General features: G+C 39.6%; 1 protein-coding gene across 1 annotated transcript; it reads left to right on the forward strand.

The window, feature by feature from the left end:
* Positions 1-11783: 11783 nt before the first annotated feature.
* On the forward strand, positions 11784-12524 carry LOC102841591 (olfactory receptor 4C11-like; the record flags this gene model as incomplete). Its single annotated transcript, XM_006877568.1, has 1 exon — positions 11784-12524. A coding segment is annotated over exon 1 (741 nt), but the record flags the coding sequence as incomplete, so codon positions are not given.
* Positions 12525-12531: the final 7 nt, after the last annotated feature.

Below are 12531 nucleotides of genomic sequence, written 5' to 3' on the forward strand. Positions count from 1 at the left end.
GCTCTTAAATACCCCAGCCTGTAAGAGAACAGAGGGGCTCTTGGTCTTCTTTAGTGACTTTGCATATCCCCTCCCAGGTTTACTCTCAATAAACCTGCCTGCTGTTGAAGCCAAGGCTCTCTCCTCCTCTCTTTCTTCCTTTTCCTTACATTAATGATAAGGTACTCTCCTTATCACTCCATGTGTTTGGTCCATAAGACTAAATTTTCTCCAATTCCTTGTGGGGAAAATTATTTTACAGATGGCACTTCCAAGGGCAAGGCTGTTATTAACGGACCTCAATATTCCCTCATTATCAACTGTCCTTCGCTGTGTGCTCAGCGGGCTAAGTTAATGGTGGTCCTTTGGTGCTGCAAGAAATTGATACTTCTCTTAACATTCTTTGTGATTCTCAGTATGTGGTTAATCTGGTGTCTCATTTGAAATGGTTCACATTAAAACTTCTGTTAATCCGAAACTTTTAAAAATGTTTAACCAAACCCAGGATGCCATTTGGCAAAGAACTTCCCCTTCCTCCATTGTTCATATTAGATCTCACACTAACCTTCCTGGTCTTATAGCACAACAAACTGCGGAGGCTGATGCCCTGACTGGCAATGCCTTTTTACAAGCCCCAAATTCTCATGCACTGTTTCATCAAAACAGTCAGAATCTCTGTAAGCAAGTTGGCCTTTCTGTCTCTTTAGCCCCACAAATTGTCCAAACTTGTCCACAATGCCAGCTGAGTTTTAGCATCATCCCTGGTGAAGGCATTAACCCCTGCAGTTTACATGCTAATGTATTATGGCAAATGGATGTTACCCATATTCCTTAATTTGGTCTATTGGCTTTCATTCATGTGTCAGTGGACACTTACTATAAAATGATTCATGTTACTTGTCAAACTGGGGAAATGGCCACTCATGTGCAAAGACATTGCCTTTCTGCCTTTGCCACTATGGGTCGCCCTAACACCATAAAAACTGATAATGGACCCGCTTACCTAAGTGGCAGCTTCCAACACTTTTTACACACATGGGATTGTTGTTGTTGCTGTTGTTAAGTACATGGAGTCGGTTCTGACTCATAGTGACCCTGTACAGGGTTTCTGGGACTGTAAATCTTCATGAGAGCAGAAAGCCTCTTCTTTCTCCCGTGGAATGGCTGGAAGTTTCAAACTGCCGACCTTGAGGTTAGCGGCCTAATTTGTAACCACTACACTACATATTCACCACAAAACAGAGATTCCCTATAATCCATAAAGACAGGCAATCATAGAATGCACACATCACACTCTTAAAACATTTCTACCAACAAAAGGGAGGAACTGACATGGCAGGAAAAGCACCCAAGCACAATTACATTTGGCATTATACACCCTGAATTGTTTGACCATAAGCACCGGAGATGACTTAACTCCTACTGAACGGCATGTTCAAACAATTTCTACTCATACACAAACACGTATGGTGTATGGAAAACACCTGAGGAGGGGGTATGGAAGGGAACTAATTCGCTAGTAGCATGGGGTCGGGAATTTTGTGTCTCTACAGAAACAGGACCTGTGTGGAAACCTGGAAGTGCATTAAACCCTATCTTGGACCCTCTCAGATTCCAGTCCCAGGACACTTCTGTCCCTCCGATTCGAGCCTGTCGATAGAGGACGTTGGAGGAGCCAAGTGAAAGCTACCACTCACAGAGCCTCATGATTACTTTCCCATAAGGGAAAGCCCAGTAACCCAGAGAACCTGATGTTAGCCTTCTTTACAGTCATCACAATGGCCCTAACTGCTCTTAAAGGCCAAGAGACTTACTGGGCTTATGGTAGTCCCTAACTCTCCTGCTATGAGGCCAGTTATTCGGTTTGATTCTCCAGTCATTTATCACAATAGCCCTGAACAGTTATCTGGCCTATCTATATGGAGGTAAAGAATAACCAGCCCAAGCGAACTATAGTGGGCATGCTGAATATCCCCTGCTCTGTGGTGGTAAAAGCACTCTTCCCATATGTCTAGAAGTTAAAAGACATATTTGGATGGCTCATACAAGCCCCTCCAATCTTAGTTTACTTGGAATATCCATTTTTGAAATGTTCAGTAGCCTCACTAACTCTTCCCACCCTCGGTTGTCCATGTGTAGAGAGAAAGAACTTTGGGATGCTAGTGCCCCTCTGCTATGGGACCCTTGCACTGGGAAGGTGGGATATGTTAAGAAATTAAATTCATCTTGGGAAATTGGTGATTGGAGCCCAATAGGTGAACTACAGGGCTCCTCCACCACCCAGTTGTGGCACAAACTTCTATGGCACTTTTCAGCCTCTGAAAAAGGCATAGAATCTAATAATGATACTAAACTTAGATGGTACCATTCCAGATTCAACCCCCCTATAACCTTTCTAAAAACTGCAGGTATGAATGGACCCATTCAGAACATTTAATGGCTCATATCCTCAGCTTTTACTGAGGCCAAGCTCTGGAATGGACATGTAGATTCCAGAACTGCTAATCAAAGTAAAATCAAATTAACATTAAATCAGACACATCAGCTTGTTGTATGTGCCTTTAACCCTTATGTTATTTTAGTAGGAAGACCAACGTATTCCAATCAGTTTCTTACCTGTCAGAATTGCCAATATTTTCCATGTATTGATAGAACTGTAATGCAGAGGCAAACTACTATTCCGCTGATCAGAATGACTGGGACATGGGTCCCTATTTACCTTACCAAAAAATGGGCAGTTATCATTAAAATGGCATTTCAAAAACTGCTCTGCTGTATCCGGAGATTTATTGGAGCCTTAGTCTTAGGTATAAGGAGCTCTGGTAGCGTAGTGGTTACGAATCAGGCTGTAAACGGCAAGGTCAGCAGTTCGAAACTACCAGTTGCTCTGCAGGAGAAAGATGAGGCTTTTGCTCCTGTAAAGATTTACAGCCTCAGAAAACCTGTACAGAGTCGCTATGAGTCAGAATCGACTCCATGGCACACAACAACAACAACAATCATAGGTATAGTGTCTCTGGTAGCGATTCTCTTGGCAGTCACTGTCTCCTCCATAACTTTACATGAGTCAGTCCAAACAGTCAGTTCCATTAGAAAATGGGTGACTATAGCAGCAGGTAAAACCTGGAGAGTCCAAACCAGAATCAACAAACATGTACAGGAGGAATTTTCCATCGTAAGATATCAGTTATCTGGCTGGGAGAACAAGTTCAAAGTTTGTAAACCTACAGCAGTTGACCTGTCGTTACAATTACTCCTTCAAAGTGGAATGGCACTGCTCACCCCTGAGAAAGGTTGAAGCTCATCTTCTTGGAGCCTTTTCCCCAAATTTAACTTTCGATCTAGAAGAATTACAAAAGGATATCATTTCTCTTAGTATTCAAACTAATACTTATCATCCTCATGAACCTGCCCTTGCTGATTTTGTTGACACCTGTCAGCAGTTTAATCCTCTCACTTATTTTAAGCATTATGGAATAAGTATCATTGTGACCTTTCTTCATAGTCTGCAAAACTGGAATGAACTCGAAGTCGACCTCTAAGCAAGCATTCCTGATTCTTACCCTTATGCATCTAACACAGAAACAAAAAGGGGGGCATGTTGGAGACCACCATGGGGAACATCTGGAAGAAGGAACTCACATCTGGACCATGGCACGAGGAAGCAGAAAACTAGTTATCCATGCCCTGTGTGCTCTGATGGAAAAACCAACAGAGTGCAAAGATGACCAGACGTGATAACCAGCACTATGTTCTCATGAAACCTATAGATGCATTCCTTGTTAAACGTTTGTTTATGTTTAAATTTCCTGAGTACAAAAGAGCCCTTTGATGTCAAGGTGCTGGATAACATCCTGCGGGGATGACTGAAAGGAGGTGAATAAATATGGAGACCAGCCTTGTCTCCAGCTCCTGATCCTAGAGATCATGAGTCTTGCTGTCTCCCTTAAACTTTAATTTGTGTCTGTGTTTTGTTTCTTAAGCCATGTAGCTTCCACATTAGGTGATTGTATGGGCTGGTCCCACACAGCAGAAAGATATTAACTTGTGTTTTATTGACTATGCTAAGGTGTTCAAATATGTGGATCCTGATAAACTTTGTATAACATTGAAGAGGGTGGGCATTGCACACCACTTAATTTTGTTCATGAGGATCCTATACCTAGAAAAAGAGGAACAGAATAAGGGGCTACTGAGAGGTTTGAAGTTATGAAAGATGTATACCATGGAAGTAGCCATATATCATACTTATTCAATTTGTAAAGTGAACAAATAATTAGAGAAGCTGAATTCTATGAAGAAAAACATAATGTCAGAATTGGAGGATGGCTCATTAACAGATCTCAATATGCAGATGACAACACCTTGGTTTCTAGAAGTGAAGGTGGTTGTGGTGGTTATGTGCCATGGAGTTGGAAGAGGACATAAAATACCTACTAATGAAGACAAGGAGTGCTGGTAGCGTAGTGGTGACGAATTGGGCTGCAAACCACAAGGTCAGCAGTTCAAAACTACCAGTTGTTCCGTGGGAGAAAGAAGAGGCGATCTGCTCCCGTAAAGATTTACAGCCTCGGAAAACCTGTACAGGGTCACTATGAGTCGGAACCGACTCCATGGCACACAGCCCTCACCAATGAAGATCAACGACTATGGTTTTCAGTATGGATTGCACCTCAATATAAAGAAAACAAAATTCCTCACAATTGTACCAATTAATTGTTGACCCAATTTAGTGTTCCTGAAGTTTTAGTGAACTTTATGGGAGCAGAAAGCCTCATCTTTCTCTTGCAGAGTGAAAGGAGAACTCCAATCCTGAACTCTGTGGTTCACAGTCCAATAAATTATATGAGGATAAATGGAGAAAATATTAAAATTCTCAAAGGCTTGGTTTTGCTTTGATACACAATCAACACCCATGAAAACAAAAGTCAAGAAATCAAACAATTGATTGAATTAATGGAATCTGCTGCTAAAGACCTCTTTAACATGCTAAAGAACAATGATGTCCCTTTCAGGGCTAAGGTGCAATCTATCATATTTTAAATCACCTCATATGCATGTGAAAGCTGTAAGTGGGTTCTGACTTAAAGCAACCAAGTATAGGGTTTCTGAGGAGAAGCTGGGGAGCTTATACCACTGACCTTGTGATTCAAACCATCCTTACAGTCCAGTGCATTAACTCACAGAGCCACACCAGGAGAGTAGGTCAGTGAATAAGGGAAGCTGAGGATAATCCTTGCAAAGAAGGCAAAAGAGAAGCATTTCATAGTCTAGATCTTGTGTGAGGGTAGCTTTTAGAGCATTTACATTGATGCTGTAATCAATACAGATTGCCTTTCAGTAGACAAATAAGAATTTAAGCATCTTTGGGATCAAAGAGACACTGGTTGCAGAATCATAATTTGCATATTCTCAGATTATTTGTTAAATTGACCCTCCACTTTATTAGGCATGATGATGTCCTTTTGCAAGTACTAGTATCTCCTGATAATATGACCAAAATATAGAGATGAAAGCTTGCCATGTGGCTTCTAAGGAACATTCTGACTATACTTCTTCCATCAAAGATTTATTTGTTCTTCTGGCAGTTCTTGGTACTTTTAATATTCTTTTCCAACACCATAACTCAAATGCAGCAATTCCTGTATGATATTCCATATTCAGTATTCAACTTTCATATACATATGAGGCTATTGAAAACACCAACATTTGGGTCAATCCTCAAACTAACACCTCTTTCCTTGAACACTTTAAAGAGTTCTCCTGCAGCAGATTTGCATAATGCAATAAATACATGATTTCCTGACTGCTGCTTCCATAAATGTTGATTGTGGATCCAAGCAAAATGAAGTCTTTGTCAACTTCAACCTATTCTTTTGTTATTTTGATGCTATTTATTGGTCCATTTGTGAGGATTTTTTGTTTTATTTTCATTGAAGTACAGTCCATAGTGAAGGCTGTAGTCTTTGATCTTCATCAGTAAGTATTTTAAGTCCTCTTCACTTCTGGAAAGTAAGGTTATAGCATCAGCACATCGCAGGTTGATAATGAGCCTGCCTCCAATCTTAAAATTGCATTTTTCATATAATCCAGATTCTCAGTTTATTTGTTCAACATGACAATTGAATACATATGGTGAAAGAATACAACCCTGATGCACCCTTTTCCTGATTTCACACCACTCGGTATCTCCTTATTCTAATCTAAACTTATCTCTCTCTGATCAGTGGATGACTCTTAGGTGCCATCCTGTCAGTTCACGTTCCTTATGAGCACAGTCAAGAGTTCTGGAATACCATTCTTTGCAATGTTGTCCATTGGTCATCATGAGCAACACATTTGAAAAACCTTATACTTAGGACATATTCCAGTACTGCATCATATTTTGTACCATTTTTTTTTTTTAGTCTCTGTCACTGGGAGACCTGAATCTCTTTAATCTTTGCATTTCTCATCGTTGTGTGTGGATGTATGTGTTTGTGTGTTGATCACTTTTGGACTATCTGTCAGCACATTGTCCAATTCTTCTTGTACATTGCAGCCCAACCCTATTATTAACAATTATTTCTCCAATAATTTCTGGTTCCTTTGATTTACAAATATTATTGGAAAACAAGACTTGAGCTCTTCATGATCATTGTTTTTACTCTAATGAAAAAATGTCATTTATGACCTAAAGTAATATCTCTAAATTCTAGAATAGGTCACATCTTTTTTCCTCCATAATCTAAGAAGACAAATTGAAGATAGGCACTTTATCACATCTGTCTGACGCTTGCTAATTGGGAGGACAGGGACACTTTAGGGAAAGATCATCCCCAGACTCTGATATTTTGCATCATTCACATTAAATAATCCTCCAGAGAAGACAAAGAGAAGCATTTCACAGTCTAGATCTAGTGTGAGGGTGGGTTTTAGAGCATTTACAATGATGCTGTAATCAATGCAGATTGCCTTCCAGTAGACAGGTAAGAACCTAAGCATCTTTGGGATCAAAGAAACACTGGTTGTAGAATAATCAGTTTAGAATCACATTGTTATCCCCTCATTTTGGTATGTGGCTTCTAAATTACCCTGCAAAGAATAGAGAGTCACTGAAAATTCTAACCTCTGCATAAAAACTGTTAAGATTTTTATTGGAAAATATCTTGTATGCAAGACTTGCAGTAAATGCATCTGTTCAATATCAGTATAGTAAGTATGTAGTACATAGAAGGCATTTATGAGTGTATATAATCTACAGTGGTAGTGGTGGTGGTAGTTGTGTAATGTTAAGTTGGTTCTTAATCATAATTACCCTTTATTGGATTTCATTGGCTGTAAGTCTTTCCAGAAGAAGAAAGCCTCATCTTTCTCAAATGGAAGCACTGGTAGATTTGAACTGCTGACCCTGCAGTTAACAGCCCAGCTGTTACATCACCAGGGTTCCTTATATTCTAAAGTTGTTGTTGTTGTTGTTGTTGTTAAGTGCCCGTCAGTGAATTCTGCTTCACAGCAACCCTGTGTAGGATTTGCAAGAAGAAACTGGTGATTTTGAACGATGGACCTTGTGGTCCAGTGATTTATCCCATAGCACTACACCAGGACTCAAAAATAGAAGGTGAAAATAAAAAAATGGCATGGGTTCTTCTATTTCATTGAAACATTTAGTAGCCAATTAAATGTTTAAGGAAAATGTGAAAAAGAATCACAAAAATGCACTTAAGTGTTGATTACTACAAGGAAAGGGCTGTTGGTAGAGGGGACTGAGGGAGACAAGCAAATAGAAATCATTTCTGTCTGAGTATTCCAGAAAAGCCTCATGACAGTTATGATTTATCCTGATTAGAACAGACTACTGGCACTTTAGGGAAAGCCCTGGACTTCTAACCACAAGATCAAACTGACCAGCTGCTCCTTGAAAGCTCTCTATGAGATCACTATTGAACTGGAACCCAACTGATGACATTTAACATACCAGAGTAAGTTACAGGCTTCACATCTCTTCAAGGCAACTGTGAGCAGAATAATGTGTGAACTGAAATCATTCATCTTTGGGAAGTACCCCTTCATTCTTTTACTCATGCAACAAGTAGTTATTAAGTGCCTATTTATTGCCTAGGAGTCCTGGTATGATGCTGTAGACTAATGTACTAGACTACAAGGTTAGTTTGAGCCATAAGGGAGGTGGTTCAAACCCACCAGCCACAACTTGGAAACTATGCAGAGTCACTATTAGTGGGAACCAACTTGATGGCACTTAACAACAACAACACTTATTGCCTAACCCTAGTCCTAATCCTGGAGTCCTTGTGGGGCACTGAGGATCAAGCTCTGTGCAGCAAGATCAGCTTGAACAGCAAAGCCAGCAGTTCAAACTCACCAGCCAGAAATCCTATACTATGAATAGGAGCCGACTCAGTGGTATTAAACAACACAACACTTATTGCCCAAGAATTCCTGGTAACATAGTGGGTTATGGGTTGGTCTGCTAATTGCAAAGGCAGGAGTTTGAATCCTCCAGTCACTCCATAGGAAAGATAAAGCTTTCTTCTTCCATAATGATTTGCTGCCCCCAAAATCCTATACAGGGTCTCTATGAATCAGAACTGACTCAACAGCACACAACCACCACCAGTACTTATTATCTAGGCTGAACTTATTATACAAACATCCTTGATCTTATGTTATTGTGCTTAAATGTGTTAATTTTTTATGTTATTCTAATATGCATCAATTATGTGAATTATGAAATATATACGCATCTATCTCTGTGTATATTTATGTATCATTGTTGCTGTCATTTGTTGCCATTGGGTTAGTTCCTACTTATAGTGACCCCATGAGTATAGAGTACACACTGTGCTTCATAGAGGTGTCAAGGCTGTGAGTTCTCTGACCCAGGTAGCCAGGCAGGTCTGTCTTCTGAGGCATCTAAGTGGGTTCAAACCACCAACCTTTAAGGTTGTAGTTGAATCTTAATTCTTGGCATCACAAAGGGATGCACATACACATACATACAGACACGTGTAAAAACACATACATTGTTGTTGTTGTTAAGTGCTGTTCAGTCAATTCCGACTCATAGCAACCTTTTATAGGGTATCCAAGGAGCAGCTGGAGAGTTTAAACTGCCAACCTTACGATTCAAACAGACCTTGCTGTCCAGTGTATTAACCCATAGTGCCACACAAGGACTCCATAAACACATATATACACACATATATATGCATGTTATTGTTGTTAAGTACTAGCAAATCAGTTCCTACTCATAGCATTATGTAGAGTTTCCTAGGAGCAGCTGATGAATTTGAACTGCCCACCTTGTGGTCAAATTGACCTTGGGGTACAGTCTTAATGCTACAGTGCCATGCCAGGATTCCTATATATGTATATGAATGTTGTTGCTCTTGTTGAGTGCCACAGTGTTTGTTCACATCTATAAAGGTTTTCCATGAGTGACTGCTGGATTTGAACTGCTGAACTTGTGATTACCAGTCCAGTGATTATCTTACAGTGCCACAGCAGGGCTCATGTATGTATATGTATATATTGTATGTGAGCATACATATACACACATATATACACACACATATGTGTGTGTGATGTCATAGTTAAGTGCTCCACAGCTAAAAGTAAGGCTGCTGTTTAAACACTTCCTCCACTGGGGTAGAAAAGACTTCATAATCTACGCAGAGACTGTTGTTTTGTTGTCAAGTACTGTTAACAACAGTGTATGCTCACTACTTAACAACAACAAATCCTAGGAGATAATTTTATTCTGTCACATCAGTTGCTATGAGTTGAAATCAACAAACACGGGCACACACAACATAGGTTTATATTTATGTGTGTATAGGGAGGTGTTGTTAGGTGTTGTCGAGTCAATGATGACTCATAGTAACCCTATACACAACAGAACAACACACAGCCTGGTCCTGCTCCATCCTCACAATTGTGATGTTTGAGCCCATTGTTGCTGCCATTGTCCATCTAGGAGTCCTGGTATGGCTCTGTAGGAGAATGAGCTTGACCACAAGGTCAGTTTGAGTCACTGGTGTTATGTTTCATCCCATTTTCACAGGCTCTGGGTCAAGTCAGTTCAACCTATTGAGGGTCTTCATTTACCCTGACCCTCCACTTTACCAAACATATTGTCCATTATCAGGGATTGGTCCCTCCTTTTACCTTGTCCGAAATAAATGAGATAAAGTTTTATCATCCTTACTTCTAAGGAGCTTCGCCTCCTGTAAACATTTGCAGCCTTGGAAACCGTATATAGGTCACAATGAATCAGAAGTGACTCGATGGCACACAGGAGCAGTAGCCGCAGCAGCATTCTAACACAGATTTATCCATTCCTCTGGCATCAGTGCTGTAGTCAATATTCTGGGACAACATCACAATTCAAATGCATCATTTTTTCCTTATTATATTGTTTGGCCCACTTTTATATGCTTATGTGGCATGTTAAAATAACAAAATTTGGGTCAGGGATATATTTTGGTGTATCTTTAGATATAAATATTGGTTTCTGTTTTATTTCTATTTCCTTCGCCAAAAGTCAGGATATAACACAATGAAAACGATGTTGTTGTTAAGTGCCCTTGAGTCAGTTCTGACTCGTGGCAACCCTATATAGAGTTTCTAAGGCTAGAAACCTTTGTTGGATCAGAAAGCCTCATCTTTCTCCATCAAGATTCTACATACAAGAATTATAAAGTTTCTTTAAAAACTTAGAGTTTCTTGAGTTATTTTCTATAAGATTAGTGTGTAAACTATAAATTTGAAAAGATTTTCTGAGATAAGGTGAATATTCTCCCTATTTTTCTTTAATTTTAATCTTGTTCCTTTTCTTTTTCATAAGAAACTATATTAAAAGAACCAAGGAAATAATGTATAAGGAGAAGACTATAACTTTTGACAACATGGTACCAAAAAAAATATCTATAACAGGACCCTCAGGTCTGAGAAATAGGGGTGGACTTTGAAGTAAGCCACATCCATATCTTCTCTACTTTTTGAAACACACTTCCTCTAATAGGGAGTATGGGTGTGGTGCAATAGGACAATGCAATGGACACAAGGTCTATTTGAAGCGTATGTTCAAACTCACCAGTCTCTCCCCGGAAACCCTGGACAGAGTCGCCATGAGTCAAAACCAACTCAAAAGCACTAGACAACAACTAAAATAAATCAGCCTCTAACATGAGACTTGTTGTAGTGCTGTAAGATAAACACTGCACTGCTACCACAAGGTGGGTGGTTCAAACCCACCAGCTGCCCCTTGGAGACCCTATACCAGATTGGTATGAGTTACAACTGACTGAATGATATTTAACAAAAACAAGAACCTGTAATAGGTGCTTGCTGAAAATGGAATAAAAACATCCAACTCAGGAAATTATCCACTCATGCTAAATCCATAACATTAATGCTTCTTATGTTTAATGAACCACTTACTTTTTCATTATTTTCCTATTATAATCTCAAGCAAAAAGATAAATATACCACTTTTAAGAATGTGACTTTACTCTCAAAAATGAAATACACTTTTTGCATAATGTTCGGAAGTGCCAACGAGTCAGTTGTGACTCATCACAAACCTGTATAGGCTTTGACCTGACTTCCTTAAGGTTAGCAGTCAAGTGCTTATCCTGTAATGCCACGCCAGTAAATAATAAATGATTATCCAATGGTCAGTAGAATTTCTATTATCAGGTAACAGTATTTGAACTACAAGTAGAATAGTTACCTCATAAAATTGTTTTCTCTTTGCAGATCAACTATTTCTAGCCTCTACTTTCCCCACACCTACTGAAACAATGCAGCAAAATAAATCTGTAACTGAGTTCATTCTCTTAGGATTGACTCAAGATCCTGTGAAGCAGAAAATGGTGTTCATAATTTTCTTGATTTTCTACACTGGAACGCTGGTGGGAAACTTTCTTATCATTGTGATCATCAAGTTTAGTCGGACACTTGGGAGTCCCATGTACTTTTTCCTATTTTATTTGTCTATGGCTGACACCTGCTTTTCAACTTCCACAGCCCCCAGATTAATTGCAGATGCTCTCTCTGCAAAGAAAGTTATTTCTTACAATGAGTGCCTGACACAAGTCTTTGCACTGCATTTATTTGGCGCCATGGAGATCTTTGTCATTACCCTCATGGCTGCTGATCGCTATGTGGCCATCTGTAAGCCCTTGCGGTACCCAACCATTATGAGACGACAGGTCTGTACCATCTTGGTTATTGTAGCCTGGGTAGGGTCACTCATACATTCTACAGCTCAGATTCTCCTGGCCTTGAAACTGCCGTTCTGTGGACCCAATTTAATTGATCATTACTGTTGTGATTTGCAGCCCTTGTTAAAACTTGCCTGCATGGACACTTATGCAATCAATCTACAGTTAGTGTGCAATAGTGGGGCCATTTGCTTAAGCAGTTTCTTGCTTCTGATGATCTCATATTTTTTTATCTTGCATTCACTGAGAAACCACAGTGCAGAAGGGAGGAAAAAAGCCCTTTCCACTTGCACCTCTCACATCATTGTTGTCATCTTATTCTTTG

The sequence above is a fragment of the Chrysochloris asiatica genome, unplaced genomic scaffold (assembly GCF_000296735.1).
Source record: "Chrysochloris asiatica unplaced genomic scaffold, ChrAsi1.0 scaffold00531, whole genome shotgun sequence".
Classification (NCBI taxonomy): domain Eukaryota; kingdom Metazoa; phylum Chordata; class Mammalia; order Afrosoricida; family Chrysochloridae; genus Chrysochloris; species Chrysochloris asiatica.